The sequence below is a fragment of the Callithrix jacchus genome, chromosome 12, assembly GCF_049354715.1.
Source record: "Callithrix jacchus isolate 240 chromosome 12, calJac240_pri, whole genome shotgun sequence".
In the NCBI taxonomy this organism is placed as follows: Eukaryota; Metazoa; Chordata; class Mammalia; order Primates; family Cebidae; genus Callithrix; species Callithrix jacchus.
The window spans coordinates 55,775,441-55,797,839 of NC_133513.1; the positions used below are offsets into that span (position 1 = coordinate 55,775,441).

General features: G+C 35.2%; 1 protein-coding gene across 7 annotated transcripts in view; it reads right to left on the reverse strand.

Annotated features, from left to right (window-relative positions):
• Positions 1 to 22,399, reverse strand: part of ADK (adenosine kinase) — a 593,446-nt gene that overhangs the window by 309,361 nt on the left and 261,686 nt on the right. For all 7 annotated transcript variants that reach the window (XM_009009683.4, XM_009009682.4, XM_009009681.4 and 4 more), the window contains exons 5-6: positions 22,048 to 22,220; positions 17,544 to 17,652 (exon numbers count right to left, since the gene is read on the reverse strand). In XM_009009683.4, coding sequence (XP_009007931.1) covers positions 17,544 to 17,652; positions 22,048 to 22,220 — 282 coding nt within the window. The remainder of the gene's footprint in view (positions 1 to 17,543; positions 17,653 to 22,047; positions 22,221 to 22,399) is intronic.

The following is a 22,399-nucleotide window of genomic DNA, read 5'->3' on the forward strand; positions in this document are numbered from 1 at the left end:
ATATTGGTCTGAAAATTGGTAACAGGAAATATGGATGTATACAAGAACTTGCCTTCCTGCTAAGTACCAGAAAGAAAAAAGGTTGTTCTCTCGTTTTTTCATACCAATTTACCAAATAGTTTTTTTAAGCTTCATGTAACATGTCATCTATTCAAATCAGAAAAAAAAACTGCTATTTCAAAGAATTGACCCTCATTAACCTCAAATATGGTAGTATTAGCGTGCGTGTGTCTGTGTGTGTGTGTGTCTGTCTGTGTGTGTGTGTGTGTGTGTGTGTGAACAAAAGCTTAAAAGACTGCAACACCTGCAATAGAGAAATAGGTAAGAGCAAGAGATCAAAGTAGACTTATTATGACTTCCACTACATGTCAACAAATAAAGACGTAAATACATTATTTGTGTAATCAGGAACAATTGTATTATTTGTAGTAATAATAACTAGGTATCATTGAAACTATTATGAGAAATGTGGATATAAGATTAAATCCAGGGGGGATGGAGCATTACTGCTGATGAGTATAACGTTTTCTTTTGTGGTAATGTGAACGTTCTAAAATTAGATTACAGTGATGGTAGCAGAACTCTGTAAATACAATAAGAGCCAATGAATGTTATTTTTTAAGTGGGTGAACTCAAGGGTACATAAATACCTAAATAAAATCTGTTAAAAAAGATTAAATTCAACTTTATCTGAAAAGATAGAGACAACAGAACATGCGGGGTAAATCATATTAAACTATATTCTATAATTATGTTCAGTAAATATGTTGGAATACAGATACCCTTCTGTAGACATGAGATTGTTTATGTCCAGTTTACACACAATTTCAAAGATATGACAACTAGCATATAAAAATGTACACTGCCATCCGAATGTTTATAAGTTTTTCCTCTCTTAAACATGTTTATTAAAGAGATTTAGTAAACATTTCATTTTCTCAAGCAACTGCTGATTTTACTTTATGTCTAAAATACATAAAGTAAACAGAAGTGAAAATATTTCAGTAGATGATTTGTTAATTCATTTGTGGCTCTGCATAAGCGCCTACTGTCTTAACAACTAAATGCTATACATATGCTTATTTTCTTACCATTCTGAGGCAATTAGCACATAGTGTGGTTTCCAATCTCACATAAAATTCCCAGACTTTGTTATAGTGCCACAAGTCCACAACACAAAATCTTCCATCCAATCTTTATCTTTAGGGCTCTAAGCTTCTATAACCAATACCATCCCAATTCTTCTTAAAAGGTTAGTCAATGTAATGAAAAATAACATTACTTTAATATTCCCAAAGATTTATTCTCAATATTGGTAGAGTTTAACTTTTGATAGCTGCCAAAAATAAGGCTTAAGAAAAATTACAGGAATAAAGAAGTACATTCCCCAATTTGGAGAAAGTCTTCCTGTATAAAAATCAGTGTTACTCTAAAAAAAACTGATGTTAGAATTTTACTTGCTAAGGAAAAAATATTCTAGAGAAATTAAAAATGAACAGGATTTTTATAATCATACTTTTCTTTTCTTTCTTTCTTTCTTTCTTTCTTTTTTTCTTTCTTTCTTTCTTTCTTTATTTTTTGAGACAGAGTCTCACTCTGTCACCTAGGCAGGAATGCAATGGCATGATCTTGGCTCACTGCAACCCCTGCCTCCCAGGATCAAGCCATTCTCCTGCCTCAGCCTCTTGAGTAGCTGGTATTACAGGCATGTGCCACCATATCCAGCTAATTTTTGTCTTTTTGTAGAGATGGGGTTTCACCATGTTGGCCAGGCTGGTCTCAAACTCCTTACCCAAGTGATCTGTCCGCCTTGGCCTCCCAAAGTGCTGGGATTACAAGCCTGGCCTATACTCACTCTTGTTTGAAAATTTCTCCAGCAAAAATCAAAGATTCTCCCTACTAAGGTAGAGGTGATAACAGCAAATAATTGGTGTAACTCACTGAACATCAATAACATGCGGAACATTAAAAACATGAGAAACTGAACTCTAATACTAATGGCAAGAAACAGCGTAATTAAGTCTTTTTTGATATGAGCATACTTTATTTTATTGCACTTCACAGATACCATGTTTTGTTTTTTTTGTGTGTGTGTGTGTTTTTTTTTTTTTTTTTTTTTTTTTTTTTTACAAATCGAAAGTTTATGGCAAGCCTGACTTAAGTAAGTCTATGGGTGTCATTATTTTCCAACAGAATGTGCTCACTTGGATCTCTGTCATGTTTTGGTAATTCTTTCAATATTTCAAACTTTTATTATATCTGTTATAGTGATCACTGTTCTATGATATAATTATTGTAATTGTTTGGGATGCCACCAATCACCCCCATAGAAAATGGTGAACTTAACTGAAAAATGTCTTGTTTTCACTGCTCTACCAGCTGGCCATCACCCCATCTCTCTACCTCACCTAAAGCCGCCCTATTTCTTGAGATATAATAATAGTGACATTAGGCCAATTAATAATCCTACAAGGGTCTCTAGGTGTTCAAATGAAACAAAGAGTTGCATGTCTTTCACTTTAAATCAAAAGCCAGAAATAATTAAGCTTAATGAGGAAGGCATATTCAATGGTGAGATAGGTTGAAAACGACCTCTCACACCAAAGAGGCAAGTTATCAATCAATAGAAAAAGTTCTTGAAGATTAGAAGTACTACTTCAGCGAACACATGAATGATAAGAAAGTGAAACAGACTTATTGCTGACATGGAGAAAGTTTCAGTGCTCTGTATCGAAGATCAAACCAGCCACAACATCCTCTTAGGTCAAAGCTTAATCCCGAGCACAGTCGTAACTCTTTTCAATTTCATGAAGGCTGAGAGGTAAGGATGCTGTCCAAGAAAAGTCAGACTCTAAGAGAGGTTGGTTTGTGAGGCTGATGGAAAGAAGCAATCTCCATATCATAAAAGTGCAAGGTAAAATAGCAGGTAATTATGAGTTATCCAGATCCTGCTAACATCATTAATGAAGTTGGCTACACTGAACAACAGATTTTCAACACAGGCAAAAGAATCTTCTACTGGTAGAAGATGCCATCCAAGACTTTTACAGCTAGAGAGAAGTCAATGCCTGGCTTCGAAATTTCAAAGGATAGGATGACTCTTTTGTTAGTGGCTAATGCAGCTGGTGGCTTTCAGTTGAAGTCAATGCTTATTTACCATTCTAAAAATCCTAGAGCCCTTAAGAATTATGCTAAATCTCCTCTGCTTCTGCTCTATCAATGGAATAACAAAGCCTGGATGAATGCACACCTGTTAGAGTATGATATGCTGAATATTTTAAGCCCACTGTTGAGATCTACTGCTCAGAAGAGATTCTCTTTAAAATATTACTGCCCATAGACAAAGCATCTGGTAACCCAAGAGCTCCAATGGATACATACAAGGAGATGAATGTTGTTTTCCTGGCTGCTAATACAATATTCATTCCACAGCCCGTGGATCAAGTAGTAATGTTGACTTTCAAATCTTATTTAAGTAATATATTACATAATGCTATAGCTGCCATAGTGACTTCTCTGATTGGTCCAGGCAGAGTAAATTAAAAACCTCCTGAAAATAATCCATCATTCTAGTTATTAAGAACATTCATAGGCTGGGCATGGATAATCCCAGCACTTTGGGAGGCTGCAGTGGGAGGATCACTTGAGCCCAGGATTTCGAGACTAGCCTGGGCAATATAGCGAGACCTCATCTCTACAAAAATAAAATAAATGATGAGATGGGAGGATTGATTAAGCCTGCTTGAAAGGTCGAGGCTGCACTGTGTTGTGATTGTGTCACTGCACTTCCCCGTCTGGGTGACAGGAGTAAGACCCTGTCTCAAAAAAAAGAAAAAAAGAAAAGAAAAGAAAAAAGAAAACATTCATGACTCATGGGAAGTGGTCAAAATATTAACATTAACAGAAGTTTAAAAGAAGTAGATTCCAACCCTCATGGATGACGTTCAGGGCTTCAAGACTTCAGTGGAAAAAGTCACTGCACATATGGTGGAAACAGCAAGAGAACTAGTATTAGAAGTGAAGCCTGAATATGGGACTGAATTACTGCAGTCACATGATAAAACTTGAATGGATGAGAAGCTGCTTCTTAAAGATGAACAAAGAAAGTGGTTTCTTGACATGGAATCTACTCCTGGTGAACACGCTATGAACAATGTTGAAATGACAACAAAAGATTCAGAGTATTACATAAACATGATTGTTAAAGCAACAACAGGGTTAGAGAAGGCTAACTCCAATTTCAAAGAAGTTCTATTATAGGTAAAATGTTATCAAATGGCATCATATGCTACAGAGAAATCTTTTATGAAAGGAAGTGTCAATTGATATGGCAAACTTCATTATTGCCTTATTTTAGAAAATCGTCACAGGTACCCCAACCTTCAGAAGCCACCACCCTGAGCAGTCAGCAATCATCAACATGGGTGCAAGACTCTCCACAGGTAAAAGATTATTACTCGCTGAAGGCTCAGATGATCTTTAGCATTTTTTAGTAAAAAAGTGTTTGTTTGTTTGTTTGTTTTGAGACAGTCTCGCACTGTCACACAGGCTGCAATGCAGTGGCAGGATCTCGGCTCACCACAACCTCCACCTCCCAGGTTCAAGGGATTCTCCTGCCTCATCCTCCCAAGTAGCTGGGATTATAGGCGCCCGCCATCAAGCCTAGCTAATTTTTTGCATTTTCTTTTAGTAGAGACGGGGTTTCACCACATTGGCCAGGACGGTCTCAAACTCATGACCTCATGATCCACCTGCCCCGGTCTCCCAAAGTGCTGGGATTACAGGCGTAAGCCACTGCACCTGGTGGCAACAAAGTATTTTTAATTAAAGTATGTATATTTTTAAAGGTATAATGCTACTGCATACTCTCAAGAGTACTGTATAGTGTAAACATAACTTTCATATGAATTGAGAAACCAAAATATTCATATGACTTTGTGCTATGTGCTATGTGCTATATTGTGATATGTGCTTTATTGAGGTTGTCTGGAACTGAATCCACAATATCTCCAAGGTATGCCTGTATTTGCCTTTATGTTAAGCAAAGACATCTTTGGTTAACTCAAATGTTAACATAGTTTGGGCTTTACTTGAAGTGACTATCAAATAAAATTTTAAAACATGAATGAAAAAGATTCACATGTGTTAAGTGTCAGGAATTTTACACCAATATGAAAAGCTCCAAATAAAACAACTCTACAGATTTCTTTTCATTTTATTCTCTGTATTTATAAATGAAATAGTTAAGGTCACCTGCAACTATTTCATTAGGAATTAACTATGAATATTTAAGCCTTTATTTGATATTGTCAAATAAAGTTAATGAAGTAGTCCAGAATAGGATAGTTAAAAATTGGAGGCAAAAATGGAGGACTAATGTCATATGGTGATCATATGGAGACCACTGATTTGACCAATATAATGGGAATTCTAACACACAAGAGTTCAAAACTACACTAGGAACAATGATAAAACAAAAGGCTAGACACAGTTTAGGTATCCCACCCCTTGAACTAATAATGTCAGAAGAATATTATAAGGATTAATTAACAAATTCCAAAAATACTTGAATTCTATTTAAATGCTATATAAAGAGCTGTGATATTATTTAATCAACTGTCATTCCCAGACTATCTTAAATTATAAAAAAATCATTAGTTCACTCACTCTGCCAAAGTATGCTTATTATAACAGTATAGACTATGTTACAAAGGCTTGTACCATGGTCTAATAAGGTTTAAGGGAATCACTTTAAGGAAGTAATTTTTTTTTTCCAGACAGAATCTCGCTCTGTCAGCCAGGCTGGCGTGTAGTGGCATAATCTTAGCTCACTGCAACCTCTGCCTCCTGGGTTCAAGTGAGTCTTGTGCCTCAGCCTCCTGAGCAGCAGGGACTAAGGCATGAACCACTATGCCTGGCTAATTTTTGTATTTTTAGTAGAGATGGGCTGGTCTCTACTAAAAATTTTGGCCAGGCTGGTCTCGAACTCTTGATCACAGGTGATCCACCCACTTCAGCCCGCCAAAGTGCTGGAATTATAGGCATGAGCCGCTGTGTCTGCCCTAAGTAATACTTAGCTTAAAAAAAATACTTCAATTTCTATTAGATTACCATAACAAAACAACTTAACTTACTTTCACTGAAACTTTCTCAAATCTTTTCATGACAGAGCAAAGAATACTAGATGACACATTCTAAATTCTGAGCATGAAATTTTGACCAATCTTTTAAAATTTCTAGTCATGTTTTAGTGTAACCATATGTTTTAGTAAGTACTGCCAAAAGATAACCAAATCCTAAAAAACAGATTTTAATGATAAATTCTAACTTGTTATTCAATGGTCACAGACCACATTACTGACATGTAAAATTCCAAATATATGATTTCTTAGATAAAATTTCTTATAATCTATCACATTGCCTCATTTTAAGGACTTTATTGTTTTTAGATTACTGACAAAGATATTTGTAACTGAGTATAAATAAAAGTTTTGCTAAGAAAAATAATTACTCATGGCATAGGTACAAAAAACCTACAGGCCAAACAAAGCAGGAGATGTAAAACGCAAACATTTGGTAGTGATTCTTACTTGCCTTTAATATACATAAACTTCTATTTCTTTGCAAGTACCAATTCTGTTGCTTACCACCAAGGCTGTACATTTTTTCACACCATGTTTCTTCTACTGACCTATAATCACACTTATTCCAGAGGCAAACATGAGTGACATTCAAAAACTCTACCCTCACAAAAAACACATTCTCCAAAGTAGTAAAATTCTAGGCTGAAAACAGAAGTGGTCAAGATATAGTTATAAAGAAATGAAGAGAGGAAAAAGGAAGACCTATAATAAGACATAAAAACTGGAAAAATAATTTTGAAAAGAAAACAGGCATGAGTGTTAAAGGAAAACTCACTACAAGTCTCATATTCTCACAAAATTATTGACAAGATATGGCTTATTGTTCTTTCATTTATAGTGTTTAATTTCTAATCCATGAAACAGGGTACAAGTTTGGCTGACCTTGTTTACGGACATTAAGTCACAAGGTACTAAAAGTTTGTTAAAATCTTTTTCTTAAATATCTTTTTAATACATAAGGTTTAAAATTCTCCCCATAGTAAGTCTAAACTTGCAAAATGATTAGCTCTTTACAGTGTATTTGAAACTTGGAACTTTTTTTTGCTATCATAAAGAGATGTTATTTGAAATAATGCATAGATTTCTAAACAAAATCCTACTGTACTCACAACGTAGTTCAAACACTATAAAGAGATGACCAAGAAATTACAAAAAATTATAATACTAGTAATTACACACAGATGAACAACTATATCTTAGTTGAGAGCTTTCACAATTGTTATTATCATTTTTTTTTTGAGACAGAGTTTCACTCTTGTTGCCCAGGCTGGAGTGCGATGCCATGATCTCAACTCACTGCAACCTCCGCCTCCAGGTTCAAGTGATTCTCCTGCCTCAGCCTCCCAAATAGGTGAGATTACAGTCATGCGCCACCATGCCCAGCTAATTTTTTGTATTTTTAGTAGAAACAGCGTTTCTCCATGTTAGTCAGGCTGGTCTCGAACTCCCGACCTCAGGTGATTCTCCCACCTTGGTCTCCCAAAGTGTTGGGATTATAGGCGGGAACCATCATGCCTGGCCTCACAATTATTTTTAAGTGATAAAATGGTATCTAGAAAATTTTATAGACTCTAGAATAATATTTGAGGGTGTTTTTGACATTAAATTAACCTGAAGATAAATTTAAGATTATAATTGATACTATAACAATATGGATTTGAACTGTATGGGTCAACGTACACATAGATTTTCTTCTGTCTCTCCAAACCTCTGAGATATGAAGACCAACCCCACCTCCTCTTCCTCTTCCACTCCTCAGCCCACTCAACATGAACATGACTAAGATAAAGAACTTTATGATGATCCATTTCCACTTAATAAATATATTTTCTCTTCCATATGATATTATAGCATCTTTTCTCTAGCTTAATTTATTGTAAGAATATAGAATACATACACAAAACACGTTAATCAACTATTTACTAGTTTTCGATTAACTACCATTAGTAGTTAAGTTTTGGGGAGGTAAAAGATGTATGTGGATCTTCAAAGGAGTCAGTGCCCGTGACCCCCACATTATTCAAGGGTCCACTGTACATTCCCACAACTAGGGATTTCTGCTTCTATTCAAATATCCCCATAACACATTTACCAGTGATGGTTATAGTCATTTTTTGATACTCCAATAGGTCAAGTAAAGGAGAAACAATACTTGGACACAAGAAAGTTAACTGGGAGCCAAATCCACAGTTTAAAAGTAATATAATGTACCAGGAAAACTCAATATGGAATTTGCATAGAGATAAATCATGTCTATTATTAAATTAAAATCCAGACTGGGTGCGGTGGTTCGTGCCTGTAGTCCCAACACTTTGGGAGGCTGAGGCGGGTGAATCACTTGAGGTCAGAAGTTCGAGACCAGCCTGGCCAACATGGTGAAACCCCATCTCTACTAAAAAACCCCACAAAACTGAGCCAGGTGGGTCCCTGTAATCCCAGCTACTGGGTAAGTTGACTCAGAAGAATCGCTTGAATCCAGAGGTAGAGGTTGCAGTGAGCCGAGACTGTGTCATTGAACTCCAGCCTGAGCGACAGACAGAGACTCTGTCTCAAGGGAAAAAAAAAAACAAAAAACAGAAACATATTCAAATTCAAATTTAAAAATTAGGCAACTTTGGGGGGGTGAAAAAGCAAGTTACCTGAAAAAGGGAAAAGCCAAAATCAACCTAGAGATTTATCCTTCCAGTCAGTATGAAGGATCAGAGAGTAGATTTATACTCCCATTTTAAACAATGAACAAAACATATGAAAACACAATTTCCAGGCATTGGATAATAATCAAAGAAGGGGCACAATAAGGTAAGTGCTACAATTACTCAAATTTATACCTTGAATAGAGTTCCCAGGCTGTAGAGCAGTAAGGAAGAACCTAAATAGAGTCAAGTAGTTTCCATTCAGGAAGGCCAAGCTGGCTACCACATGTCAGGGCAGAGTACTGGAGAGGAGAGAGCTGCTTGGAGAAGAAAGAGGTGGAAAGTGAGAACTCAAGATATTCAAGGGATTCCTCCAGAGTCTTCAGCACGTATGTATGAGGAAACAACCAATACCCAGGTAATATTTAGGAAAAAAAGTGATAGAATTAATAGACAGGGACATTAAAACAATTGTTTTAACAACATTCCATAAGCACAGGACAACATAAGCATACTATGTAGAGACATGGTATGAGTAAGAGAGGTCCAAATCAAAGTTCAAGAGATTAAAACTATAATGTCAGAGATAAAAAGTCAACTGGATAAGATTAATGGCAGATTAAACATTGTAGAAGAAATAATTAATAAACTTCACAGTAAGAGAAATCATTCAAGGTCAGATGTGGTGGCTCATGCCTGTAATCTCAGCACTTTGGGAGGTTGAAGGAGGCAGACTGCTTGAGCTCAGGACTTTGAGACAGCCTGAACTACAGAGCAAAACCCTGTGTCTACAAAAATTAGCCAGGCATGGTGGTGCACTCCTATAGTTCCAGCTACTTGGGAGGCTGGGGGTGGGGGTTGCAGTGAGCCAATGTTGCACCACTGTACTCCAGTTTGTGTGACAAAATGAGAACAAGAAAGGAAGGAAGGAAAGAAAGGAATGACAGAAAGGAAGGAAGGGAGGGAGGGAGGGAGTGAGGGAGGGGAAAAGGAAAGGGGAGAAAGTAATTATTCAAAATGAAGAACAGACAGAAAAACAAAAATATTGAAAACAGAATCACTAAGACATGGGTCAAATACAAGTGACTTAATAATAACAACATTATTATTTTTAATTGGAGTCCCAAAGGTAGATGGAGGTAGAAAGAGAAAAATTATTATAAAATAATTTTGAAGTGAATAAAATTATAACAAACCCCAACCACACAAAATATAAAACTATGCCAAGGTACATCATAATAAAATTGCTTAAAACCAGTGACAAACAGAAAATCTTAAAAGCAGTTATAGGAGGTTAAAAGACTTATTAGGTAAGATGGAACAAGGATAAGAATAACAGCAGGCTCTCTTTCCAAAACAATGCAAAACAGAAGACAGTAAAGAAACAGTAACTAGATTTACTCCCTATCATGAAACAATAGTGAAACTAAAACATAATGGAAGAAACAATGGTTTTTAATTCACTGGACATCAAGAAGAAAAAATACTGATCTCTGAGAGATGGGAAACAATGGAGGTGAGTCATATGACTACAGCAGTTTATTTCAAGAGTTTCCAGAATATGGTATAAGGAGGAGAACTGTAGTAGAGTTGAAGAAACAGAACAGAGAGTCCGAGAGTTTCAGAGCAGTTAGAATTGAAGGGCCACAATATCAGAGAACAAAAAGATTTACAAAGAAACCTGGAAATCTCCAGAGGGTCTTTTCTTAAAGATTTACCAGGTCAATACCTGGGATAGAAACATCCAAAAGTACTAAGAGGGAAAAAACAATGGAGGGAACAGTACCTGAGACACACATACATTTGTTTTCAAGACGTAGAACAGAAAAACTCATCAGTCTCCAATGTTTTTGGCACCAGAGACCGGTTTTGTGGGAGACAATTTTCCATGGTCAGGGGTAAGGGGTATGGTTTCAGGTTGAAACTGTTGCACCTCAGATCATCAGGCATTAGTTAGATTCCCATAAGAAGCATGCAGCCTAGATTCCTCACTTGTGCAGTTCAAAATAGGCTTTGCACTCTTGTGAGAATCCATTGCTGATCTGACAGGAGGTGGAGCTCAGGTGGTCATGCTTGCTGTCCAGCCACTCACCTCCTGCTGTGTGGCCTGGTTCCTAAGAGGAACTGGTACGGTTGCAGTAACAGGGATTGGAGACCCCTTAGTACTCTATGCCATGGAGTAATAACAAAAGTCTAGCCCCGGTAGAAGGGAATATTTAGTTTTATTTATTTGATGAGATTAATGACAGTTCAGGTATTACAGAAGAAAATATTAGTACAGCAAAAGAAGTAACCAAAATAAAACATAGAGGAAAAAGACAAAATAAAAAAAGAGTATCAGTGAGCTATGAGACAACTTCAAGTGGCCTGAAAGGGTCAGAAAACTGATTTGAAGATACATAATAGCTGCAAATATTCCAAACATAATAAAAACTCAAAATCCATAGCTCTAAGTTAAACAAAACTCAAGCACAAGAAACATGAAGCAGAATACACTAAGGCCTATCATAACCAAACTGATCAAAACCAGTAATTTTCTGTGTAATTTTTGTAGGAACAGGGTCTCACTATGTTGCCTCAGCTAACCTTGATCTCCAGGCCTCAAAAGCCATCCTCCCATCTTGACCACCCAAAGCACTGGGATTACAGGTGTGAGCCACTGCACCTGGCCTCATACAGAAAATCTGAAAAGCAAGAAAATATGGGTGGTGGGGGACATGAAATATTGAGGAACAAAAGAACATCAGATTTCTAATCAAGAACCATGCAAGTAAGAAGGCAATGGGTAACATTTTTCATGTACTGAAAAACTGTCAAACTAGAACTATATATCTGGCACAAATGTCTTTCAAAAATTAGGGTGAAATAAAGATGTTTTCAAACATACAAAAGCTGAAAGAATTTATTACCAACAGATCCAAATACGAGAGATATTAAAGAATGCCCTTTAGTCGAAGGAAAATGATACCAGATGGAAATTTGATTCTAACAAAAAGGAATAAAGATAACTAGAAATGGTAATCACATGAGCAAAAATATGCTTTACTTTCTTATTAAGTCTTAAAAAAAAGATATCTGGCAATTTAAACAAAAGTAGTAGCAATGTTATGATGTTTGAAGTAAATGTATGTGTTGTAAGTTGTGAGAATTATATATTAACAAAGCTGATTTAAAAAAAAAGATCAGGTACAGTGGTACACACTGATAGTCCCAGCACCTCAGGAGGCTGAGGTGGGAGTATCACTTGATCCCATGTAGTTGAGGCTGCAGTGAATCATGACTGTGCCACAGCACTCCAGCCTAGGCCACAGAGTGAGATGCTGCCACAAAGAAAAAAAAAGTTGAAAAAAAAAATTAAGGGCGGGCACAATGGCTCATGCCTCTAATCCTAGCACTTTGGGAGGCCAAGGCAGGTGGATCACAGGAGGCCAGGAGTTTGAGACCAGCCTGGCCAACACAGAGAAACCAAACCAAACAAACAAAACCAAACAAACAAATAAAAAAAAAAAACACCACACCACCCGCACACACACACACACACACACACACACACACACACACACCACAAAAAATTAGCAGGGTATGGTGGCATGTGCCTGTAGTCCCAGCTCCTTGGGAGGCTGAGGCATGAGAATCACTTGTACTCATGGGGTGGAGGTTGCAGCATGCAGAGACTGCACCACTGCACTCCAGCCTGGGTGACAGAGTGAGACTCGATCTCAAAAAAAAGAAAAAAAAAATTAAAATGTTACAGTTATAGCATAAAGGTTAGGAGAGGCAAATGGAAGTATATCACTATAAGGTTCTTTAATAATATATGTGAAAGCAAACTGTGGTGAAAGATGTGCACTATAAATCCTAATGCAACCATTAAAGTAAGACAAAAAAAGAGAGAGATTAAGCCAGCGAAGAAGATAAAAACACAAGACTAACCCAAAAGAGAGCAGGAAAGAGAAAAGAGAATGAAGAACACATGAGACAAATAGAAAACAAATACCAATATTATAATATAAAACCTAACTATATTGATAATTGGAATGGTATAAACATTCCAAATAAAAGGGAGAAACTGTCAGATTGGACAAAAAATAAGACTCAACTATGTTGTCCATAAGAAATACACTTTAAAAAATAAAGACATAAATAGGTTAGAAGTGAAAGAGAGGAAAAAGATATAACATGGTATCAATAATCAAAAGAAAGTTGTATTGACTATATTAATATCAGACAGATTTCAGAGTAAAGTATATTAGCAGGGATACATATTTCATAATGAAAAACAGGCCAAATAATGAACCTTGCAACTTATGCACCTGACAACAGATTTTCAACATAAGTGAAAACTAATAGAATATGAAAGATAAATACACCAATTCATAATTATGAGAGAAAGATCTCTGGAAAGTCCTCATATCTAGAAATTAAATAACAGACAGCTAAGTATCCCATGATTCAAAGAAGTAGTTAAAAGAGAAACTAGAAAGTACTTCAAAGTGAATGAAAATGACAACATGACATATCAAGATATATGTGATGCAGCCAAATTAATCCTCAGAAATGTATACACTAAGCATGCACCTTTAGTAGAAAAAAAAGTGATGAATCAATGAATTACTCTTCTTCCTTAAGAAAAAAACTAAAAGAATAAGGAGAGATAGTGGGAGGCAGAATAAGGAGCATAACAACAACAAATGAACCCCAAAGAAGGAAAAAAAGGAAATAATAAAGACCAAATAAAAATCAACCTGGGCTTAGATTTCCCAGAAAAAGTGTAAACAGTCAATGAAGCAATAACTACAAAGTACTTTGTTTTGAAAAATATTACACCAAACGAGTTGTCATTTATGCAAAAGCAAAAGGAGGTAAATAAAAGCTTAAGAAAGGAGGCAGTTTAAGTCCTTCCAGTAAAAAAAAAAAAAAGTTTAATGATAAAATACAGCCAATCAAGGGATAATGAAAATTAACAATCAAGGAATGGGAAAACTGTGATAAAGCAATTGATAATAAGCATTTAACTCATTTAAATATAGAATTAAGACTACAAGAGTTATAGCTACAGAACAAAAGGAAAATGTTTAAACACTGAAACTATATTTAAAAAAAGTAAAAATGTAACTACCAAAATTCAAGATGAAACACAGTGCTGATTTTCACCTAGCCTTCATGTTATCATTGTCGCATTTCAATTTTTTTACATTTTTCATAGCAGATTAATATACCTTAAAAAGAAAATACAGGCCAGATGTAGTGGCTCACATCTGCAGTCCCAGCTACTCAGGAGGGTGAGGTAGGAGGACCGCCTGAGCCCAGAATTTCAAGGCTGCAGTGACATGTGATCATATTACCACATTCCAGCCTGGGAAATAGAGCAAGACCTTATCTACAAAAAAATCAAAAGTAAAAATAAAAATTCAGAATATATTAAGGAAATATAATTTTAAAAATAAAAATTAACAATATATAAGAAGGAAAGAGCAAGACTTTACCTACAAAAAAATCAAAAGTAACAATAAAAATTAAGAATATATAAGAAAGAAAAACATAGTATAGAAAAATTAATGGCTCCAATTTACTATTCTTTTTCATAAGCCTTTCCTGAATATCACAGTCTTACAGGTATAATTTAAGAAATATTATTTTTCCTTTTCTTTCTTTTTTTTTTTAGAGACAGGATCTTGCTCTGTCACCTAGGCTAGAGTACAGTGGCACAATTATAGCTCCATGTAACTTCTAACTCCTGGGCTCAAGTAATCCTCCTGCCTCAGCCTCCCAAGTGGCTAGATCTACAGGTGAGTGCCACTATACATACCTAATTTAAAAAAAATTTTTTTTTTTGGCACAGATGGAGTCTCACTATGTTGCCCAAGCTGTACTCCATCTCCTGGCCAAATGCAATCCACTAGCTTTGGCCTCCCAAATCACTGGGACTACAGGCATAAACCACCACACCTGGCCAAGAAATATTATTTCTCAAGTGAGAAAAAACAGATATATCACAATCTGATTCTAAGGTGAAGAGAATCTGAGGCTTAAGTTTTCAAAAACATAATTAGTTAGTCACCATAACTAGTAGTGCCTAATTACCTGCTAAGAATCTGAGAAGTTAGTTTAAACATGGAAAAACTGACTTTACGTGGCATAAAATGAGACATTTGTTATGAAAGATTAAAAAAATACAATTTAAAAGATCTTGACACTTTATTTAAACCAAGAGGGGATACTGGTGTATCCATATTCAATTTCAGCTTTTTAATCAGGAAGGTTTCCAGTATGAATTTACTCAATGAATTATATGATGAAGAAAATAAAGAAGGTTTGGAATTTTCTTAATGTTCATGAAATAATGCTAGTTTAGAGAATAGTGTGAAGAAGCTAAATGCTAAAACTATGAGTTGTCTGCAAATTGAATCTATACTTTCATAAAAGTTCCATTCACCCAAAGTTGGCTAGACGTGTTATACTGTATAATCATTACAACTATGAATTGTCGGCAAGTTGGCTCACAATTCAGAGCTGAGTATGTAGATCTAGTTTAGCTTATGTGATGCAGACAGATGTTTTAGTTATGAAAATTTGTTGGTTAGATCAACCGAGTTGCTTCCTTAGATCAAAAACATTTTACAATTAAAGAGCCCCCAGAAGTTTAACTTCTTAAACCTCATTGGTTTATGATGATAATGTAAGGAGACTGCTGACCTCACAGAACCTGAAAGTATAGGGCAGCCTACTTAATTTGTGGTTTGAGCATATGCTACACAAAAACTAGACTAGACTACATCTCATTTCTGAATGCTCTTGAAATCAAAGACAATTACAGATTTTAAAACCTGCAGTGTCTTTGTGGAAATAACATCATATTTCAAAAGGAAGTTCACAGATTTCAATGAATAAGAATTATATTCTTAATAAGTAAATATTTGTTGAATATTCACCAAAAATATACAGCATCCCAGGTATCCAATGAGTCTAATATTTTCAGAACTATTTTGGAATAAGCCAAGCTATGAGAAGAGTATAGATTTACCTGGCAATGTAAAAGATCATTCTTTTTAAAAACTGCTGAAAAAGAAGCTATGAGCTAACATCTGTAACAGAGATATCAACTGAAATCCATTTTGTTATTTCTTCTGGCTGAATATACCACCCAAATATCAAAAATAATCCCAGTTGCCTTATTAATTTAACCAAAACTGATCACCTTATGTCTTACAAAATTGTACGTAAGTATAAATATTTAATACAACTATAAAACTTAACCCAAATTTGGCTAGATGCAATATCATGCATAAATGCTAAAACTATGAGTTGTCTGCAAGTTGAATCTATACTTTCATAAAAGTTCCATTCACCCAAAGTTGGCTAGACATGTTACACTGTATAATCATTACAACTATGAATTGTCGGCAAGTTGGCTCACAATTCAGGATTGAATGACTATATATTGAAACACAGAAGACTATAATTGTCAAGTTAAATACACTTTTTCATCAGAATACACTGTCTTATTTCATAGTCAATGAATATACATATGCCAAATTCTAAACATGTGCTTTTTGAAAATCAGACTGTCAAGTGTAAGATGGTTTGAAATAGTGTGTAAGATGGTTTGAAATAGTATATAAATCTCCCCTGAAGTATCAGGCTACAAAAAATACATTACCAAAATTTTAAAAATGGGACAAAAATGAGCCTATTTGGAGAAATAAAATGAAATAGCACTAAGAAAGGGGGAAAAATATTTAATTCTTGAAATGTTTTTCTCACATACTGGCAGAAAAGATAGCATGACTTTCCATTATATAATCTTCTCAATGTAAGCACTCATTTGACGGTTATAAAGGTATCCAGAAGAATCAATAACAATGTTGTAAAGACTGAGCAGTGCACATAAACATGCTGTAGGAGAGAGACATTAACATTAAACTGAAAGAAATAATTATATTTTCAATAAACATGTTCCTAGTGGATAATCAATTTTTTACCCATCTTACCAGCTGTTTCACACAGCTCAGGTAGTGAAATGGCAGCAGCTGTTACACCAAAACCACATATTACATGCATAGGAGATGCTTTTAAATTTTTCACAGGTATCTACTTATTTGTAAGCAGCCACACTTAACACATACTAAACAAAAACAAAGTAATCATGGGGTGATTAATTCAGAAAAATTTTTAGTATAGTCCTATTTTAGAAATAAATTCTTAACCAATTATCTTTATGTCAGAAGACTTAATAATTCAAATTACACACTATACTTATTCCCAGATTTAAAAGATTTGTCACAATCAATGTTTCTGAAATATTAAATTAAGAGGTGTCATGGTAATTACTATGGAATAAATAGCAATTAAGTTTTTTAGGCAAATCAGCTCAAACTGTTTGCAGTGAATATTTATACTACTAATATTTTATTGCACAATGCAAATTGCCTACAAATATAAGATGTAAATTTGTAGAACTGTAGAATTACTTTAAAATATATTCGAAAACTAATTTAATACAGAATTTATTACTTGGTTGGGAAGCATCTATGCATAATATATCAAAAATAGACAGACATGAAGATAAATAATACAAATTATGTTACCCACTGAATGATAATTATTTCTGTTCTATATTCACAATAGTGAATCGAACATATGCTTTCAGATAGGTAAATAATTTGCAGGGTTAAAAAAAAGATGATTATTTTAAAATAAATATAAGCCAACAACTATAATCCGTCATGTAAATATTACCAGAAATTTGAATTAGCCAAGTACTTACAGCTATATAACAAACTCTTGCTTTTTCTACCAACATCCAGTTTTTCTCCAGATCAAGATGTTTTTCCTTTTTATAACAATTGGCAGCAGCAAGATTAGCTACGAGGGACCTAAAACAATCAAAGAAAAAGCAAATAATATTATAGCCAAACTTAGCATATATTTCTATAATTACCAATATTTTTTTGCAAATTTTAAAATTCACATTTTAATTGATTCTTCAAAACTGATGTTATTGATTTTTAAATAAATATAAATATTAATTTGTTTTGAGAACTTTCTGAGGCATCTATTTTTTTTGTTCTAAACAACACCTGGTATTTTGAGAAACGGATAAAGTTGCCTTTTGATAGTAAAATAGGATCTACTTTTTACACTTTAATGGTTCAAAATGTAGTTAAGAAATAAAGCTACTAACTCATGATATAAATCTATGCAACTAAAAACATTTTTACAGTAGAAAAGTATAAAAATAAATATCAACATACTATAGCTGTCTAAGGCTTTAAAAGCCAAATATGAAATTAATTTCACAAAGATACTTATAAATGTAGACCATATTAACTAAGAGGAATTAATTTGTAAACCATTACATTTTAAGGACTGAAATCAATTAGAACTGTTTTCTATAGTTGAAAAGTCCCTTGACTGGTCCAGTTTTAGAAGTGGAATATCTAAGCAGGATGTTGCATATAAAATCTTGCTACGAGTTGAGTGTAGTGGCTCAAAGCTGAAATCTCAGCTTTGAGAGGCCAAGGTGGGAGGATTGCTTGATGCCAGGAGTTTGGGGTCAGCCTAGATAGTATAGCCAGAACCCATCTCTACAAAAAATTTTAAAAATTAGCTGGGGGTAGTGGTGCACACTTGTAGTCCTAAAGATTCAGGAGGCTGTGGTGGGAAGATTGTTTGAGCCCAGGAATTTCTAGCTGCAATCATGCCACTGCATTCCAGGCTAGGTAAAAAGGCAAAACCCATCTCCAAAGAAAATGAATAAAAAATAAAATCCTACTACAAGTTTAGGTTGTTTAATTAAAAAGAAATACAATAATTATTTACATTGTAAACAAATTAATAAAAATACTTTCCTTCCTCATACTGCTCCAGAATTTACAAAATTACTTGCCAATTTTTCTTTTTCTAATTAAATGGTAACAGTTACAGCTTACAAAAAAATATATCATTTGAGACTTTGGTAATATGTTCGATTACACTGTTTAAAAAAAAAAAAAACTCGATTCTCTTCCAAAACGTATTTCCACTCATCTATCTGCCAATTTACTACTGAAGGATACATCTGTTTATGCTCAAGCAAATGAAGGAAAGAAAGAGTAATATACATCAACATATTCATGTGCATAATAACTATGTTACAAACTTCAGAAATTTTAGATCTAATCTATAAAAATATTTTAGTAATTATGACTTTAGGAAAATTATGACAAAATGGCTGCTGAATAAAAGCAAACACTTCTGGTACCAGATACTAAACTCTATTTTGATAATGAAACTACTTTTTGACGGGAAACTACACAGTTTCTCCAAAAGAAAAATATGTATTCTTTTTTCTTTTTTGAGGCAGTTTCATTTTTGTTGCCCAGGCTAGAGAGCAATGGCTCGGTCTCAACCCACTTCAACCTCTACCTCCCGGGTTCAAGCAATTCTTTTGTCTCAGCATCCCAAGTTGCTGAGATTACAAGTGCTCACCACAACGCCAGTCTGATTTTTTTTTTATACTTGTAGTAGAGGTGGTGTTTCGCCATGTTGGCCAGGCTGGTCTTGAACTCCTGGCCTCAAATGATCCACCCACCTCGGCCTCCTAAAGTGCTGGGATTACAGGCATGAGCCACTATGCCCAACCAGAAAAATATTAGTATTCTTTTATCCCAATGTATTTGATTCTGACTTTGAAGAGGAAGAACCTGGATCAAGAAAGATACTGCAGTACCCAAACACTTTTATTTATATGAAATTTTTTGTTTTGTTTTTTTTTTGTTTTAGAGACAGAGGCTTACTCTGTTGCCCAGACTGGAGTACAGTGGGTGGTATGACCCCAGTTCACTGCAGCCTCGACCTCCTGGGCTCAAGCAATCCTTCCTTGAGCCTCCCAACCAGCTGGGACCACAAGTGCACACCACCATCCCCAGCTAATTTTTGTATTTTTTGTAGAAATGGACTTTCACCATGTTGCCAGTGTTGGTCTTAAACTCCTGAGCTCAAGCGATCAGCCTATTTTGGTCTCCTAAAGGGTTGGGATTACAAGGTGTGACTACCATGGCCAGCCAATTTCTGAGTTTTTGCTAGTGGCAGCAAAGGTTACCAGTCCTATCCAAAACAACTGATCCAACTCTATTAGGTTCTATAACTTAGATAATGATTTAGATACTAAAGATTTCTCCCCAATATTTGATTCCCATATCATCTAAACAATATAATCATTATAACCATAAAATTAGTATAAAAGTTAAGTCTTTGACATCTAGAAGATCTAATATTATCATAACTTTATTTTTTTGAGACAGAATCTTGTTCTGTTGCCCAGGTTGGAGTGCAGTGGTGTGATCTTGGCTCACTGCGCCCTCGCCTCCTGGCGTCAAGCAATTCTCCTGCCTTAGCCTCCAGAGTATCTGAAATTACAGATGCATGCCTGGCTAAATTTTGTATTTTTAGTAGAGATGGGGTTTTGCCATGTTGGCCAGGCTGTTCTCAAACTCCTGACCCTCAGGTGATCCACCCAACTCGGCCTCCCAAAGTGCTGGGATTACAGGCATGAGCCACCACATCTGGTCATAACTGTTCTTTAAGACAGCCATTTAGCATACCAAAACAATTTAGTAATTTTACTGTAGCCTAAGAGATTGTCAGAAGAAAATTTGACCTACTTGTCACTAATGGGAAAGTTTTCCACCTGCAGATTAAAGCTGGTCTTGAGAAAACTAAGGACAAAGGTCTAAACAAGCATGTTTCAACATTTTTTAGTTGTTTTGCTTTTTTTTTCCTCCCTGAATCCCATATTTCAATGTTTGAACACTGGGTGGTTTTATTTATTGAAACTTTAAAATCATAAAATTCTCCTGCACATTAAAAAAAAAAAATGAAAGGTCTAAAAATGGCTTTTACCCTAATAATTTTTTAATATTATATTTTAGTTATTTAGTAAATACTAGGCTTATTGATCCCCAGTATCCAGAATAGTCCATTCCTTAATATACCTCTGCTGGAGGTCAAGTAGTGAACAATAAAGCAAGTAAACAGAAGAAATGGAGCAAGTTAGTGGTGGAGTGGAGGAAGAAAGCATAGGAGGATGAAAAGGGGAAAAAGGAAGGAAAGGAAAGGATGGGAAAAGGAGACAGGGAATGAAAGAGGACAGACTAAATATTTCTAACTATAAGTAATGCAAAATTTCTAGTGAATTACTATCTAAAAAGAGGTAATCTTTGATGATTCCAACAACATAATAGCTAGGGCAGATAATTTGTTTTTAAAAAGTCTGTGCTGATATGGTAATGTTAGCAATGCATGAATACACTGAAGGAGTACATTGGGTACAAAAGAACAAACAACCAATACATGTAGGGCCCTGAGAGAGATATTTCAAGTTCACATAAAGAATAATTTTCTAATAAGTAAGGGTATACAGAAATATACTTCATTGTTTCATTAGTGGTATATTACCAATGACTGAGTTTATTTAATATGAATAAATTACCATTTGCCAGAAATGGTTTAGATGACCTAAGTCATATGAAACTGAATGTAATATTGTATTTTATGTACGTGAAATACATGGCTGGATGTAGTGGCTCACACCTGTAATCCCAGCACTTTGGGAGGCCGAGGCAGGTGGATCATGAGATTGAGACCATCCTGGCCAACATGGTGAAATCTCCATCTCTACTAAAAACACAAAAATTAGCTGAGCATTGTGGTGCACACCTGTAGTCCCAGCTACTCAGGAGGCTGAGGCAGAAGAATCACTGGAACCCAGGAGGTGGAAGCTGTATTGAGCCGAGAAGGCACCACTGCACTCCAGCCTGATAACAGAGGGAGACTCTGGGCAAAAGAGCGAGACTCTGTCTCAAAAAAAAAAAAAAAACCACAACCCCCCACACACACTTACAGACAGACAGACACACTCACTCTCTCTCACTCACTCTCTCATATTCCAACTTCAAGATATACTGAAAAGAACATTGTTTCTAATTCAAGTTTGGCAACAAACTAGCTACAAGGCATTCAGCAAGATCCTTTTCTGATTCTAATTATAAAAGGTAAAGACTGGACTAAATAATCCCAAACTTTTATTCCATTATGCCTCATGAATTCAACTGCATGTTTAACAAACTTAAATTTAAAAACAACAAAGGAAAACTGATATAAGGAAGAAACATTTATCAAACATTAAAAGAAATTTTAAAGTCAAAATTCCAAATTCACATTGGAATTCAGATCTTACCAAGTGTTTAAATAGCCAATTAGTACAGTGCTTCCCTTGGAATTACACTAACCTGTTGCCACCAGTGATGCATGCAGCACATGTTCCTGTTGGCTGCTCATTCTGCTCGTAGTAATGAGCATCCACATGGGCTTCAGCAGCTTTTCTCTTCAGGATCTCCCCAAATTTATCTATCCCAATGCATCCAAAAAATGTTGCTGCTTTGTATGGCTGTTGAATCATCCACTGTAAAACAGGAACATAAATAATTTAATGGGTCAAAAAAATGGTACACATTGTTCAATATTCTGCCATGGATAGTGATGTGAAAGGAATGCTTTATGAGAAACTGTGGCTGTTATGAAAGGAATATCAATTCTATACTACCACTTATGATAAAAAAAAAAACTTGATATGACAACCAT